The following is a 16,130-nucleotide window of genomic DNA, read 5'->3' as shown; positions in this document are numbered from 1 at the left end:
AACTTGAAGGCCAAACGTATGCTTCGGAGGTCACAGCATGGGCTTTTTTTCAGGCTGCTCCAGACACTGATGAATGCTGGAAATAAGACAAACATATGCCATGCCGATATCGCCCATAAACCCCATTCTAGGAAGGGCTGCAAACATAAAAGCTTTCCAAAATAACGCTCTATGCTTACGCATCACTTGGACAACTTTCGAAGGAGATCCTGAAGTGTGTTTTTTTTCCACTTCTTTTATTGTATATTGTCACGTCGCTCCAGGGGGTGTCGACAAGGTTTATTGACGTCTGAGCAACAGGGCTCTAACTAAGTACATCGGTTGGACTTGTTTTCCAGAGCAGGGGCCCACGCGCACTTCTTTCTTCTCTGTGGTGTGAGCCTTCACCTTGGCATACGACCCACTACTAGAAGTAGGTGGCAATATTCCTTCTCAACAAAAAAAAAGAAAGAGCATCGTCCCGATGCTGTAAAGTTATTGAAAAAAAAAACAATGTAGCTTAAACAATGAAAACGGGCACCAATAATCAAATATTAGACGCGATAAGTTCACCAATGATGAGGCAATTTTTGGAGCACAAATAAAAAAAACACAGGAAAAGTGGTCTTTTAGGAACGCGCAAAATAAGGCTTCATGCGCACCACGTGAACTATGTCGGAGGTTGGTTGTTTTCGTTGTACCCATTGTGACGACGTAGCATCCGGAACTACTTCGTAGTTTACGTCGCTCACGCGGCGTAATACTTTATACGGACCGAAGTATCTGCTGAGCAACTTTTCGGAGAGGCCACGGCGTCGAACAGGGGTCCAAACCCAAACTTGGTCTCCTGGACTATAATATACATCATTGTGACGCATATTGTAACGTCGTGCATCGACCTGTTGCTGCTGACCAATGTGTAGCCGGGCGAGCTGGCAAATTTCCTCGGCACGCTCTGCAAATTCTTCTGCGTCAGTTGTTAATTGATCGGCGCCTTCACAAGGAAGCATCGCATCCAGAATCGTCTGAACTTCGCGGCCGTAGAGAAGGCGAAACGGTGTAAATCGGGTTGTTTCTTGAACGGCGGTGTTATAAGCGAACGTCACATAAGGCAAAATGCGATCCCATGTTTTGTGTTGGACGTCGATGTACATGTAGATCATGTTTGTGACTGTCTTATTTAGTCGCTCGGTTAAGCCGTTGCTTTGCGGATGGTAAGCAGTCGTCGTTCGATGCCTAGTGTTACTTAACCGAAAAACTTCATCCATAAGCTGTGCAGTGAACGCTGTTCCTCTGTCAGTTATCACTGTAGATGCAGGGTAGCCCCTCACGGATGTTTCAGACCCTTCCTGGAAGCGGCACCACAAGCCCAGTGCGAGTCAACACTCCCGTTCATCGGACAAGCCGCAGGATCAGAGGATTGCCACCCGAAGCTGACCCTACAGTTCACACCAGTATGATGAGCACGTCCGCTCAAACCACTTTAAAAGGTACGGAAAACCCCCCGGTGACTTGGTACACCCTCGAAAGTCCACAGGTTCCGACACCGTTTCATGGCACCGAGCTCGAAGACGTCGAGGACTGGTTGGTCGACTTCGAACGCGTGGCTGCGTTGAACGACTGGAACGACGCGGCCAAACTACGGCGTGTGTACTTCTATTTGCAGGATGGAGCACGTACCTGGTACATAAATCACGAGGAACAGATGACATCATGGCCCGAATTCTGCCACCGGCTGTTGGATACTTACAGAAGTGCTGATCACCACGAACAAGCCGAGCGAGCGATCCAGGCCTACATCCAGATGCCCAATGAAACTGTCATGACCTATGTGGAAGATATGACGCGCCTGTTCCGACGGGCTGATCCGAGTATGACAGAAGAAAAGAAGTTGCGTCACCTGATGCGGGGAGTTAAGGAGCAGCTTTTCGCTGGCCTTGTACGGAGCCCTCCGAACACGGTCGCTGAGTTTTTGTCCGAAGCCGTCACGATGGAAAAGATGCTTCAGCATCGATCCACCCTGTATGAGGGGCAAGTGAACACGTCCACTGCTCAAGTTCTCACGACTTTTGGGAGCAACACCGAGTATCTGCGTGACCTTATCCGCTCTATAGTACGCGAGGAGCTGCAAAAGGCTGCCACACCACCACTACCTACGGTGAGTTCCATTGCAAGCATCGTCAAGGACGAGCTGCATCATGCCCTTCGTGACCCTGTGAGCCTGGATAACGCCACACCCGCCCCGGCTGACTACCACCGTGCGACCTATGCGGAAGCCTTGAAGCGCCCAGCATCCTCTTCCCCAATGTTTGTTCAGGCACCTCCTACGGTTTCACCTCAGTCGGCGCAGCCTCTACGGTACTACAAGAACACACGCACGCCCCCACCCCTCGTTTACGCCAGCCCTGTGCATCTTGTGGAACAACCAGCACACTGCCTTTACGACAGACGTGCTTTGCCTCGGAAATCTGATGTTTGGTGCACTTCTGATCGCCAACCTTTGTGCTTCCACTGTAGTGAAACGGACCATTTGTACCGCCAGTGTCCATACCGGCGCCTCGGGCTGCGCGGATTTTCAGTATACCCAGCACCTCCACCAATTGTCACGTCGCTCCAGGGGGTGTCGACAAGGTTTATTGACGTCTGAGCAACAGGGCTCTAACCAAGCGTGCGTCGGTTGGGCTTGTTTTCCAGAGCGGGGGCCCACGCGCACTTCTTTCTTCTCTGTGGTGTGAGCCTTCACCTTGGCATACGACCCACTACTAGAAGTAGGTGGCAATATTGTTATATAGTTATGAGATCACAAGGGCCATTTTTGGTGCTGCGGTTGTTCGCCACCACAGCCAATGTCTGTAACCGCTATGGCGCAAAAGTAAAAAAAAAGCTTAATAAAAACTTAATCAACCTGGAACGGGGTTCCAACCTGGGCCTTCACCGTGGCATCCCAGTATTCTACCGCAGAGACATATCATTGCTTGGAAATTCTTCGCAAAAAGACCATATACAGGCATTATGTCTTGGAGGAACCACATTAACATATGTAATACTATAATGAAACAGAAGAATGAAGTAACAACCAGGCGTTGCACAATGTGAATCTTGTAACCAGGATCCCCCGGTACTAATTGCATAACTAGTGGGTCGTTAAGTGTTTCCAACTTATTACAAAAGGTTCTGCCAAAATTCTTCATCGCCCTCAGCCACTGCATCAACAAAGTGTACGTAATGCCTTGCAAGTGCATAGCGGGTACCTCGCTTCTCCTCACAATCCTGAATAATGGCGTAGTGAGTGCTTCCAAACCTGACATAGATTATGATTTATGGCGTAGTGGTTACCTTGCTAGCGTACTTGTATTATTAGCTCCAAGAGAGTTTACAGTGGGTTCCAAAAACGCTGCTCTTCCAGCTTTCGCTGTGACTGAACTAGTCCCTCCGTGCAGGCCTAGCATTTTTTTTTTTACTTCCTGGCCCAGTCTGTGTGTCACAGTGTGATGAAATGGTAAGCCTACACTAGGTACCCCCTTTTCAAGCTCCGTATTTTGTATTTCACAAATATCGAGTAAGATCAAGTCATCTGCAGATTCATTTCAACTTAACAGCGTCTGTACCAATAACTTTCTAGACCAAAAACAGCACACGTCTGTGCTATTTCCCTTGTGGCTCTAAGTTATGCCTTCCGCCCACAGGGCTTGGTTCGGGGTTCAGCGGGGAGCCCCCTCTCGGCCCGCGAGCTCATTTGGTCTCTGCACCCATCCACGGTGGTCGACATGGCACAGGGGCGCGTCTGGCAGTGCCCGCTACACGTCGGGTACCAGGGTCCCCTGACGCGCAAGTGCGTGCACCCTGCCTGTACAAGGCTATAAGTATTGCATCACTGTGAAGGAGTCGGGAATGACATTGGTTGTCTGGGGTTCCCAACTTTCTCTTGTACACGAATGCTTTTGTATCCTGCCTCACTCCAAGTGTGACCACCACAACAATTTATTGAATGCCCCTAGAACTATCAGAAGTAGAACGTTACAGCCATAATTCTATTCTGAGAGACTGCATCACATGTCTTCACTGTTATAGTTGTTGGGCAGAGCCCACCACAGCAACACCTGCTCAGCCTTGTGTAAGACCGCTGCACCTTAGCAGTTATAAACTTTCTTAATTATAGTCCTTTGTTATTGTACAATATCAGCATGACACAGCTTTCTTGATAGGACATGAGCAAGTATATTGTCTTATGTCATGCTTATAGTGCACATTAACGAAAGACTGGGAACTTTTTCAAGGGGCTCATTTCTCTGTTTGACACAACTGAACAGCTTTAACAGACAATTAAACGGGAGAAAACATATGGGCTACTAATTGATGCCTTTTAACTGTAGTCTTATAATTCCAACGTAAATGGAAATGAATCAATGTGGACGAAAAATCATCTTATCGTTTAGTGGGATCCAACAACACAACCTTCAAATTGTGCTTCGGATGCTCTGTCTATCCAGCTACAACAAAAGGCACTGTCCGTCCACTTCGTTGGGTGTTTTCTGTAAGTGCAATCCCTGGGATTGTCAGCAGACTTGCCATTCATGGCCTGGGCTAGAACCTTGCGCCCTTTATTAGAACAACTGAACATTATTGCCACGTGTGATTGGTAGAGGTTTGCGATTAGTGACAATGAGCATAAGCATCAACCAATCGCATGTGGCGGTTCACTCTAAAAATAGCTACAAAATCATTAAGGCGAGGAAAGGCAAGCGAGGAAGATGATTGCTGTGTGACAGAAACATCCCCAAATGGGCGGAACTGTTTTTTTAGAGTGTAAATTTTTTGTCGCTCTCTCTCTGGTGGCCACACCCAGGCTGAAGGCCGCACGCACTCCGTCGGCAGAGTCGCACGTGTCGCAGTTTGTGCAGCAGCTGGGACGAGCCCCCAACACTGCCGCGGCTGAGCAGCTGCTGCAGGCCTTCCAGAGGCATCTGCGCGTCAAGGCAGCAGCTCTCATCCAGTGCGCCTCCCGCTCCAGGTGATACGCTAGCCATTGTTTTCAAGGCAAAAGCCTCATCACATACAAAAAGTGACGATCTGTGTGAACATGAGTGATATGAAAGGAAGGGTTAATTTATATGAGTGGTAAAACTGCCCACAGGCTCCATGTATCAAAGTCCGAACATGTCATTGACTGTAACTGAGGAGGCCTGCTTATTTTGGCATCATCTGTAGGTACGAAAACAAGCTAATAAGTGGAATTTCTGTCCATTTGGACGTCCAGGCCAGCAATAGATGCTGCATTGATGAAGCAGGCAGTGATTTTATGCTTGCAGCACACATTTTGCAGGGATACTGCATCTGCAGAACTCGACAAAGTTCTTTGAAGGCGCTTCTCGTGATTCTTCAAGTGGCCAATTGCGATAAAACATTGAAAGCTGCAGCAACCATAGCTAGTAGTCACGAAATCAGAAAACTAGCCATAATGTAGCCAACTTGAGTCAATGGCAATTAGAGTAGCCAAAAGTGACCATGTGCCTGTGAGAGCAACTGTGGCATTTTTATTTAAACGACCAAATTAAGTAGGCTATTCGTGGAAACATTAGTAAATGCGGAAACAACCCTTCAAAATCACGGTTACTAATATAAAAAGCATAAATTCCTGACTTTAGGAATCATTTTGTCAAGGATAACGAAGACTCTTGCGCTGGTGCCGAAAGTAGACTGTTTTCATGTTTTTTGCGTGACTTTTCTTGAGAGGACTAAAAACTACCATCCGTGGTATGATAACAAAAAGAGAGTGCTGCCTGAGTGTGCACAAAATCTGAATTTATGGGATAGAATGGTATATGTCACAAAGCTTCTCATGCGATTAAGAAAACCGAGCAGTTAGACCCGTCAAACTTATGTTCACAAGGGCTGGCCTGGCGATATTGCCTCTATGTCAATTCTGCGCAAATATAGAATCTTGATGCCAACATTTGCTTTTCAGAAAAACTCTTTTTCACTAAATATGAGATATCGTACTCAGTTTTGCTGCTTTTATTGTGGGGTGTGTTTTGCTGCCTTTGATGGAGCGTGTGTGTATTCTTGCTCAAACTACTAAACGTATACCATTTTAAGAGGGGCACATGTCATTTTATTAAAAAAAAGGTTCTTATTTTGCGATTGATTTTGGTGAAACTTAGCGAGCTTATCTATATTTGAGTGCTGATTTATTATATGTGATATTTTTTCAGATAAAGTGTGTAGTTCTTAAAATACAATAGTACGCTGTTTCATGAGCCTTTTGGGGAGCAAGTTTTTTTTTTTATAAACTGAGCGAGTTGCAGGGCAAACCAGCATGTCACAATAATCTGGAATCAGAACTGTTTGCAGTGTGACAAAAATGGATTATCTAAGCTCATTTGTAGAAAATTTATGCTTTGTTAAACATTTTGCGATTGAATTGAAATTGACCTACTCGCAAAAGTTCCCCGAACTCCCCTTTAGTTGTGGTCCTAGGTATTGGGCTTATGAGCTAGAAGTCTTGCATTCAAGTTGTTCTGAAAACCGCATATTTTGTTTTTCCTGTTTTTCTCTCATCTTTCTTCTAGCTTGTTTTACATCTTGTGGTGGAGTTTCAATGCATGAGCCAGTTAAGAATCGCACTACGTTAAACCCTTGCCCTCTACACGTTTACTTTACATGTTATGATTGTATATCATCTTATTAATTCACTCGATAAATCATATTACTAATCATGACCACACTCAAACCTCATTATAACAAAGTTGCATATTACACAAAAACAAATTTTAAAAATAAATTACGTTAAACCCCACATATCAATCACAAAAATAAATTCATTATATCTAAAAATTTGTTGTAAAGGTTTATTCTTAAGGATTTATATATTGAAAGGCTACTTTTCACTTACTTCGTAATAACCGATATTTCATTATATCCAGTTTCATTATATTGTGCTTTGAGTGTATAGCTACTATTACTGTTGTTGTCATCTCTTGTATATTTTTCAATCGACACTTTTTATAGGTAAGGGTCAATTATTTTGTAATATAAATTAGTGACCCTCAATCACTCACCATAACCTCAACATCACTAATTCTTGATATGCTGCCATTGTCATGTAAGTATATACATTTAAATAGTACCTGTATTTACTGTACATCACACTCTGCAATCACTACCAGCTAGTGATGTTGAACAATGCCTTTCAATAACAATGAGGCTTCTAGTGGTTTGCCCTAAACACTACAAGAACAGAGCAAATGATCTGCCCCTGTCACCAGCAGCTCCTCTCCTTTTTGCTCTCATGGCAGCAGCAGCTAAAATGAATGCGCATCCAAGAACAATCTTCAAGCGGTCAGCAGGCTATTTACATCAAGCTGTATGTGAGGCCATAAAGGGAGATTCCAAATTATTTTGACCAGCTGAGTTTTTTTTTAAAGTTTACCTAAACGTACACGGGTGATTTTCGCAATTCGCACCCATAATCGAAATTATGTACCGAAGGTACAATAGCCGTGAACCTGTGCACAAAAAGGTGAAGTCTGTGGGCGTGCTAACAACCTATGTAAAGTTATTTCCACCGCGTGACGCATGTGTCTCGCACAGAAGCCGCATTTCTAGTTCACAAATACTGAGCGGTAGGTGGCGTTGTGCTAGCGAGTGTTTATCACCATCATCATCATGATCATGGTTAGAACGGTGGCGCCCACAGTGACGCCTGGCAGCAAGCCTTGGTGGTGGCAAGGGAGAGATGAGCGGGTCTCTTTGGCGGGTGGTGTTTGACGCAAATGGTTGTCTGTAGAGGTGGGTCCCCAGTACACAGCACCGCGGGTTGCGCGCCAGGGGCCCTCTTGGTAAGTCAAGCGTTGGCAAAGCCGCCTTGACTGTGTTATTGTTTATGTTGTTGAGTGTTATGTAATTTTGTGTAAGGCTGTTTGGCGTGTTGATCACAATCAATGTTATAATAATTCGGTGGACGATATCATCGTTTCTAAGAGTAGCTAAATAAATGTGTGTTGTTTGGTTCCTTCTGACCGCGTCTACTGTGTCCGTTCACTCCAAGAAGCCCACAAGTTTTGCCTGCGGTCGGAAACGGCATTGGGGAAAGCCCCAATGACTGGCTGCATTTCTAAACATGTATAGCCCTGGAACGTACATTCCATGAGAAAGCATCCGAATTCGGGTCATGATAGGGATGGACAGGTATAGTCGCTGCTCTAACACGCAGCAACTACCTCTCCATCTTTTGCTGCCTTCAGTTTTCCGGATATAGACCAACAGACCGACCACGCATTATGCCAGCTAAATGCGGCAGTGAGAGATAGCAGCCTCGGGGAGTCGAGCTGGACGTTTGTTGCCACTGCAGTGGGGCAAGGTAGTCAGTGCTGTCCAGAGTTTATTCGTCTTGCTGTGAACACAGCATGTTGGCAGGGGACCCATATAGACCCACTTCGCAGTGCGGATATTTGAAAAATGAGGTCCACTTCAGCACAGAAATAGAAGAACGGGCACTGGTCGTGGTCTGATGGCAAGCAAGCCAATGATGGTCAACAGCGGACTTGCAGCATAACTACGAACTGACGCAGGCACAGCGTGGTGTGGTTCTGAGGCTGCCAGTGATCCTTGAACATCACTGCAGGCGACACCAGCCGCTTGTGACTGCAACTAGCGCTAAAGCTTTCCCATAGCAATCCTTGTTGCCTTTGGCTATTCTTTTATGTGCAAAATTTTCACTAAAGATAAAGTCCAGCAATTTCGCATTAACCCAATTTATCCATTCTCAAATTTGTTTGTATACAAATATTTTTCATGTTCATAAGAGCACTGCATTGTCTCCGTTTTCAGTGCTAATGCACAATATATTTCTGTCATAAAAGCACAGGTAGCATGATGAGATAACAAACTTGAATTGAGTAGTTGTAATTCTGCAGCGTCTGTCGACCAATTCCCTGTACTGAACAGGAGGGCTTTGCAGGTGAAGCTCTATAGGTTGCGTAAGCTGATTTGCGACAGCGACTGAAAAGTCTTCCGGCCAGCGGAAACGGCTGGCCTTGTCATTACAACTCGCTGGCTATCTCTGCTGTCATTCATGCGTGACGTTTATTAGCAAAGAGCTCCACCATCATTTTCTTTTGCCTATTTGCTTGACCGCAACCTTTATTTAGCTGTCTAAAAAAATTCACACAGGAATGCATGACATTACGTACAAATCTGTCTCGTCACATTGCTGGTTCTGCAGCTGTGAAAGAGAGTGAAATGTCATGACCTAATCTGCAACCGTACCCGTTCAGTCCTGCTCTGTACCTGCACAGTTAAGGGATCAGCGACTCGACTGAACAAATAAGATTTAAAAATGTTTCAACAAGAGAGATTGTTGCATATATCTAAGCCCAGTGTTTGCAGCTTTTATCAGCCTTTTGAAGCAAAGGTGAATGTTTCAGGCTTTGCTTTTTTGATTTACCAAAGACTTGTTTAATCTTTGTTGACTCTCTAAATGAATATTTTTTTTTTTTGGTTTTCAATATTATGTGGCCTTGCATACAAAAAGCTTGGGTGCCTTTCAGGTTTTGATGGGTTCGCATCGATGGTATGTTTAACACATTGGGGTTTTTTAGTTGCTTTGCTCATGAACTTGTGCTAAAATACTAAACTCGAATAATGCTGTATGGTCGATGTGAAATCGCCTTGCGATCTGTGCTGCGGACACGGAATGTCGTTCCCTTGTCGTGCTGTTCGGTACATACGTGCCTCGCTAATATGCTGCAAGAGACGCAGTAAACAGACATATCTATGAGTGCCACATGATCTGCCCGCTACATGTGTTTGCTGCCAACAATTCTTAAGATGTTCTAAAACATCACGTGCGGCAAAACGACGCACTTTCCGTTTCGCGACCGTGCGTCAGTGGAAAGATGAGAGAGAAAGTGAAGAAAAAAAACTTTTCTCATTAGCTATAGCTGGAAACTTTTTTCCGCGTTACTCCGAATAAGTTGGCAGCCGAATGGAGCAGGAAAGAAAAGGGCGCGCTTTCCTTACGTCAGCCGAGCCTTTGCGCGCCCGCGCTTTTCACTTTCCTCCGAACGATAATGCCGACGGAAAGGAATTCCTTATGGTCTTGGTGATGCCGATGGCCCGAGGGAGGCTGCCAGCGGTTGCTTGGTTTGCGTCGTCGGAAAAGTCATTGACGCGCGACTTGCGACTGCTGGAAGTAGCGTAGTGCGAGCAGTGCAAGCGCACTGTTTTGTTTCCGGACGCTTCATGCCTGTCGCCGTGCCTCGAAGGCCGATCGAGCAGACCGCCGGTAGCGCAAGGACCGGCTGGTTTGGCCTTGAGGGTGCTGCTTTGAAAGACTTTGCATAGCGACCTTGCACTCACATTTTCCTGCTCATTAAACACCCCGTTTTCTTCTTTCTTTTGGTGCGGTCCGCGCAGGCGAGCCCTGTCAACGAAGTACCTGCAGTCGGTGCTGGCCGTGCCGTACCTGTCCGACTTCTTGGTCATTCTCGCAGAGGCCGAAAAGCTGAGACCGGGGCTGTCACGCTACGTCCTGCCGCCGACCTGACGACCGCCCCCGACGATCTAGCTCTTCACAATCGTAGCTCGTTGAATAAAAGAATCCTTTCTCGATCGAGCCTTTCCTCCGCCTATTGCGTTCCTTTCCTCGTCACGTGTGAAAGAAGGAAGCCGTCTGACTGGTGTGTGTGTGTGCGTGAGTGAGTGCGCACAGGTGTGCGCGTTGTGTTGTCGGGTTGCTGCCGTCGCAGCAACGTCCGTAGTCGTAGCCTTCGTAGCGCGCTAGGGTTTCGGCGAGCGGGCACGACGGGCAAATCAGCTGACGGCCCGCAGTCGAGAACATGGCGGTCGCCTGGAGTAAGCTGCTCGAGCAACGACGGCCCGCCGTGGTTGCCGGCACGGTAGCCCTCATCTACGCCTGGTCCTACTTCAGGTTTCTTAGGAAACAGAAGAGGTGAGTCTCCCCAGCACGCGAACTGCCGGGTAGCGCCGTGCACTTATCACGGTTTGCCGAGCTATTCCAGTATCGAGGCGAGCGCTAAGCACGGGCCGGGAAGCACCCGTAACTTTTCCTAGTTCCTCCGGCGAATCTTTTACCATCGGCGCGTGTCGACCGTGAGATGACGGCCCTCGCGGATTATTGAAAACAAAACGACTCGCCTTTTTCTGAGAGGAAGTAATGAACGTGTCGTCGTGGTCGTGACATTCATTTACCGAGGCCGGTCCGACATCGCGAAACCAAGTGCCTTATCTCGATAACGTGCGCACGGCGACGCCGATTACGGATGTTTATGCCGTACTTGACGTTACCGTCTCTTTCTCCGTTCCTGTAGGAGTCGGGAACTTGCAGCGGCGGCGCTTGTTTTCGACAAGGTGAGTTTGTTGCTCCTCCGGCAAAGGCGCGAGCAGCCTGGGGTCAACGCTGACAGCTGTCGATCTCTGCTTTTAATCGTCCGTTGTTTTTGGCCGCATCGCAGAAAGATGCCAAAAAGGAGAAGGCGCACGTGGACCGCGAGTTCTTCAGGTGAGATGCCGACCGATTCCTATCAATTATCAGCAAGTTCATATGTTGACGTTGTTGCATTTCTTTCGCGCTGTAGGCAGCTGGGAAGCCTACTCAAAGTTGTCATTCCCGGCGTCTTCACACCAGAGGTAAAGTCACTACTTTTATATTTCATTTTCTTTCTTTTTTTACGAAATAGTCCGGACCTGTACACCACTCACCAAGCTTCGATCACAATCGAGTGCTGCCGGGATCAAGCTCCTCGATCGTGATTGGCTCATTTGCGTATGGTGCGCTGAAAGGAGCTAATCGCGTTCGAGGCACTTGATCATGATCGAGAGTTGCTCGAAGCCGCACGCGTCAGACCGAAGAACGTAACTGCCGTTGACAGCTGGTCAAATTATGCCAATACAGATCGAACTGCGCAGCACAAGCGATGTTAAAGGGCAGATTTGAGTGGCGAGGCATTGGAAAGGAAAGATCACTTTAGAGCTAAATTTTAATGCATCATTTGCTCTCTATCCTCGTGCGTCGGGAAGTTTGGCAAATGAATCTGACCTTGGTAGGATCTGCGATTGCCAACGGTTGCCAGTTTTCCTTAAAGAGGTGGTCTATTTAAATTCGTTGCTAGAACATAGCCTCATGTGGCCCTTGCGTGTTAACTCTGTGGCCAATGCTCGGCAGCCTTGTTGCATTATATGCTTAGCGGTTCCCCATTTGTGATTTGTAATTAATCTGTCATTATTGCATGGAATTATTACATCATTCTGTTTGAACTCCTGGGCAGTGCTAAGCAGTACCGATATCAAAATATGCACCTAATTATCTTCATTAGCAAGATTGATTTTGATCAAGTGCAATCAAAACTATACCCATATCTGTTTGCGCACAGTATTGGAATATTGCCAATAGCAAGAGAGGTAGCCAGCGTTTCTGCTTTCCTGTGCCGCAGTAGCTTGCATTGTTTCCAACAAAACGGTTGTGAAACAAAATATTCTTGAAAGCTGTTCACTTTTGATTCGAAACCCATTATGATCACATTTATTTTATGAGTTCAGTCATTGTCCATGTTTTTCTTTTCCAAGTTTCAATGAGTTTAACATTAAAGTTCGCCAAGTTTAATTTGTTTCTTAGCATAAGCAGGACCGCAGATTGTTTTCTAATGGACCCTCTTTGTCACATGTGACACAGAACTTATACCAATTGCCGACTAAGTGGATTATTAACTCTCCGTCCCAGTTTCGAAGAAACGGGCACACTAGCATTCTTTCTACCACAGTTCCCAAGGGCAACATGGGTTCATCCACGTAGACATAAGCATATTACGAGAAGTGGCCTGGGATTGCCCCATCATGTCTAGACCAGGAATGCCCACGTTAGACCAGACGGCCGTGGGTACAAAGATGTGGCAAAGTGCCAAATGAAATTCTGATCCTTTCCGTCGTGGTCAGAAGGAAATGCTGCGCAAAAGTGTGTGCTAGCATTTACTTACCCTGGTCATTGGTCTCCCTTGCTTGTGAAATTGTAATAAAGTGATGTGATACAGTAGACTCTCAATAAATGGAAATTTCTTAAATTGAACAACTGCCTCTGATAGGATTGGTTTCATACCTTAATTGTACACATTTGTCTGGCTCTTGATAAATAATACCCCTGTGTCTATAATAATTATATAATGTGTCTATAATAATTTTCTCAAATGTCTCTCTCTATTATATTTTTACTAATTTCTGCATTGGTTTCTTAATTTTGTACAGCCCACAATCAGATTGATGTGTGCAAACAAATAAATAGATTTTCGCATTGATTTGTCTGCTTCCAGTTTGGCTACATGCTGTTGGTGGCCAGCTCGCTCATTGGCCGGACGCTGTGCGACATCTGGCTCATCCGCAATGGCACCATCATCGAGCGGGCCATCATCTCGCGCAACGTGTCACTCTTCAAAGAGACCCTGCAGGCGTTCATCTTTACCATGCCTATGGTGGGTGTAATGTTCCCGTTGCACACATTTTCAGAAGGGGAAAAAAAAGCACAGTAAAGCTTTGATAAACAAAGTCCTCAAGAGAGGTTCAGTCAATTAACAAGACTTCTAGTTGGGAATGGGGGGCATAGGGGCAGGGCTTTCCATTGTTCAACATCTAGGCATTGTTGAATATTATGCAGAAAGAAACGAATGTGTCACCTGGTTTGTCTCGTTGCATGGTGTTCAGTTAATGAGTTTGGCGAGTTTCACTTCTCAGGAGACACTAGTGATGTAATGAAAAGAGTTTTTAAAAACGTACCCCTTGTTGATTCAGTTCGTGGCTGAATAACATATAGCTGTGCGCTGTAGATGTTCATCACTGTTAATAAAAGATTGCAGTCTAGATAGACGACAGGCATCTCAATAATACTTTCCAGATTGTTCTTTCTTTGAGAAAAATCTGTTAAAAAGTTTTTTTTGGATCTGTTTAGAGAAGGTTGCCGAAACATCTGTTTGGATTAACTAGTAATTTCTGCATTATTTAATTGTAAATGAACCAATTACAATGCTGTTCATCTGCATGAGCAATTTCCGTGTCTTGAGACGCGGCTGTGGTGTCTGTTTCTGTTGACATTCTATCTCTATTAAAAAGTCTTCATGAAGTAATCTGCCAAGGGGACATTCTCTTCAGCCTAAGGAGGTTTTTAGATATGCATGCTAGAGTGATGTCATTGATGGTAAATAGCAGCAATCAGTCGTTATTGATTTTACTGTGGGCCAGTGAAAAATCATGATGTCTGTCACTGCTTTACTAGACTCTGGCCAGTGTAGAGGTTGTGCTGTGGTGTTCATTGCTGAATTTTTCAGTGTTTGGAAATGGTTGTTTACTGAGTATTGTGTGCACATATAAGAATTACTGGTAGAGTAACATGTCATTAAGCTTCAATTATGTAATTTTAATGCATCATTGGCCTGTCGATTGTGCCGTTGCTCGTACAGTACAGAGCCTGATGAAAAGTGCTACATTTTTCTTCTTGTTTTATATTTGTTTTATTCCGACATTTGCTTTAAGCTTGGGCCCTGTTGAGTCAATTACCCATCAAGGCTTACTTTTGCGAATGTTCATAAATATATATGTGAAGCCACTGCCTTTTCAGTTTTTGCAAAAGATTGAGAAACAACTCTTACAAATCATTATCGGAATCGCGGCCTTGACTTGGGTTGTTGTACACGTGCTTAAGTATACACTTGGGTGACTGCTTTCTTTCTTTTTCTTTTTTACAGCTTTCCATGGTCAACAACCTCCTTAAGGTAAGCCGCCTTGGGGGTTATTTTCTTGCTACTTGAAAACAAAACGAAAAGGAAGAGGATTCATTAGACCTGTGCTGTTTAGCTTATTGCCTTTGACACGCGTGTAAGCTTGCACATGCCCTGCCCAAATGACTGAAGTACAACAGCCAGTTTTCCTCCACGACTGAAAAAATATCCCCATTCTACGGCAGTGTTGCCAACTTTGCAGACTCATTGGCGCAGGCTCGTATGCATCCGTAATTTAAAAAGAAACACCATTGAATGCTTAAGTTGTATCTCTTCATAGACAGTGCAAGAGTGCTTTTACCAATAGCTGTGCTTAAAGTGAGCTTGAGACATTTCTCATTTGACCATTGTTGAAAACTCAAACAATATGTGCAAAATAATTTAGCGAAAAAAATTGGAAGGTGCTAAATACGTTTTTGTTTACACTCAAGTGTAGTGTTTCGTCATTCAGTGGGCTATTTTTTTCATTTTTTTGTAACAGTCTTGCATCACAAACTGCTGGGGGGTGCCTTCCAAGTCCGCTGTAAAATGCGTTATCCCATTATCTCACACCTGTCGTTCCTGTCAGAGTTGGTCCATACCACGATGTCAGATTAGTGGCCACGGCGTTCCATTGCCAAGCTTGAGGGTGCGGGTTCGAGTCCCGGTCACAGTGGCAACATGCCAAATTGGACAAAATGGGAAAACACAGGTGTACACAGATTATGGTGTGCATTAAAAATGCCAGGCAGCTGAAATTGATCCAGAGTTCACTACTATATGTTCCCTCTTCATTAGGTTTTTGCAAATATGCGAAAGAATAGTACAGTGTTCGAATTCGCTTTGATTTGAATTTATGTTATTGAAAATTTTGAAGTATTCGAAATAAACAAATAAATGTATACTAATCCACGTGTCATTCTTGTAAAGGTTGTTTCACTGCAATAAAGGGGTTCTAAGCCAAGAAAGCACATATTCAAGTGTATATTAGCTTGCATGTACTTTCTGTAAGAATAGTTTCACTGCGATAGGAGTGATAAGCAGAAAAAACGCCTATCCAGGGGAAGTCCGCACTGCCGCGAAGCTTCACTTCAAAGTTAAATGAACATATTACCCTCACATCAATTCACCATGCCCATTTCATCAATTTAAAAGCTTGTTATGCTGGTTTAAATGCTCCAAGTATCTTATAATCTAATCTAATCTTATAACGTAACATATTTACAGGTTATCACTTACATTTCACCGAAAGTCAAATCATGCTGCTATTCTGAGTTGTTTCCACTTTCTTTGAACCAAAAAGATTGGCAAAATATATTTTATAAATTAAAAAACGGCACAGGCCATTTTTTCAATTTATACAATATATCTTGTAGGTAAGTTGGGGAAAGA

At 44.8% G+C, this 16,130-nt stretch overlaps 2 protein-coding genes across 3 annotated transcripts in view; both read left to right on the top strand.

Moving 5' to 3' along the window:
• The window catches only part of LOC119181590 (uncharacterized), a 28,019-nt gene extending 17,425 nt beyond the window's left edge, over positions 1–10,594 (top strand). For both annotated transcript variants that reach the window (XM_075884148.1, XM_075884147.1), the window contains exons 7-9: positions 3,666–3,811; positions 4,826–4,990; positions 10,396–10,594. In XM_075884148.1, coding sequence (XP_075740263.1) covers positions 3,666–3,811; positions 4,826–4,990; positions 10,396–10,525 — 441 coding nt within the window. In that variant the 3' untranslated portion in view covers positions 10,526–10,594. The remainder of the gene's footprint in view (positions 1–3,665; positions 3,812–4,825; positions 4,991–10,395) is intronic.
• Positions 10,595–10,692: 98 nt separating this feature from the next.
• The window catches only part of LOC142786451 (ATP-binding cassette sub-family D member 3-like), a 33,385-nt gene continuing 27,947 nt past the window's right edge, over positions 10,693–16,130 (top strand). The window contains exons 1-6 of the mRNA XM_075884146.1: positions 10,693–10,930; positions 11,310–11,349; positions 11,454–11,500; positions 11,577–11,628; positions 13,302–13,460; positions 14,727–14,753. Coding sequence (XP_075740261.1) covers positions 10,818–10,930; positions 11,310–11,349; positions 11,454–11,500; positions 11,577–11,628; positions 13,302–13,460; positions 14,727–14,753 — 438 coding nt within the window. The 5' untranslated portion in view covers positions 10,693–10,817. The remainder of the gene's footprint in view (positions 10,931–11,309; positions 11,350–11,453; positions 11,501–11,576; positions 11,629–13,301; positions 13,461–14,726; positions 14,754–16,130) is intronic.

This window comes from Rhipicephalus microplus, unplaced genomic scaffold, assembly GCF_043290135.1.
Source record: "Rhipicephalus microplus isolate Deutch F79 unplaced genomic scaffold, USDA_Rmic scaffold_24, whole genome shotgun sequence".
NCBI classification, from domain to species: Eukaryota; Metazoa; Arthropoda; class Arachnida; order Ixodida; family Ixodidae; genus Rhipicephalus; species Rhipicephalus microplus.
The sequence above is the reverse complement of the archived record's forward strand: the minus strand, read 5'-3'. Positions and strand labels throughout refer to the sequence as shown.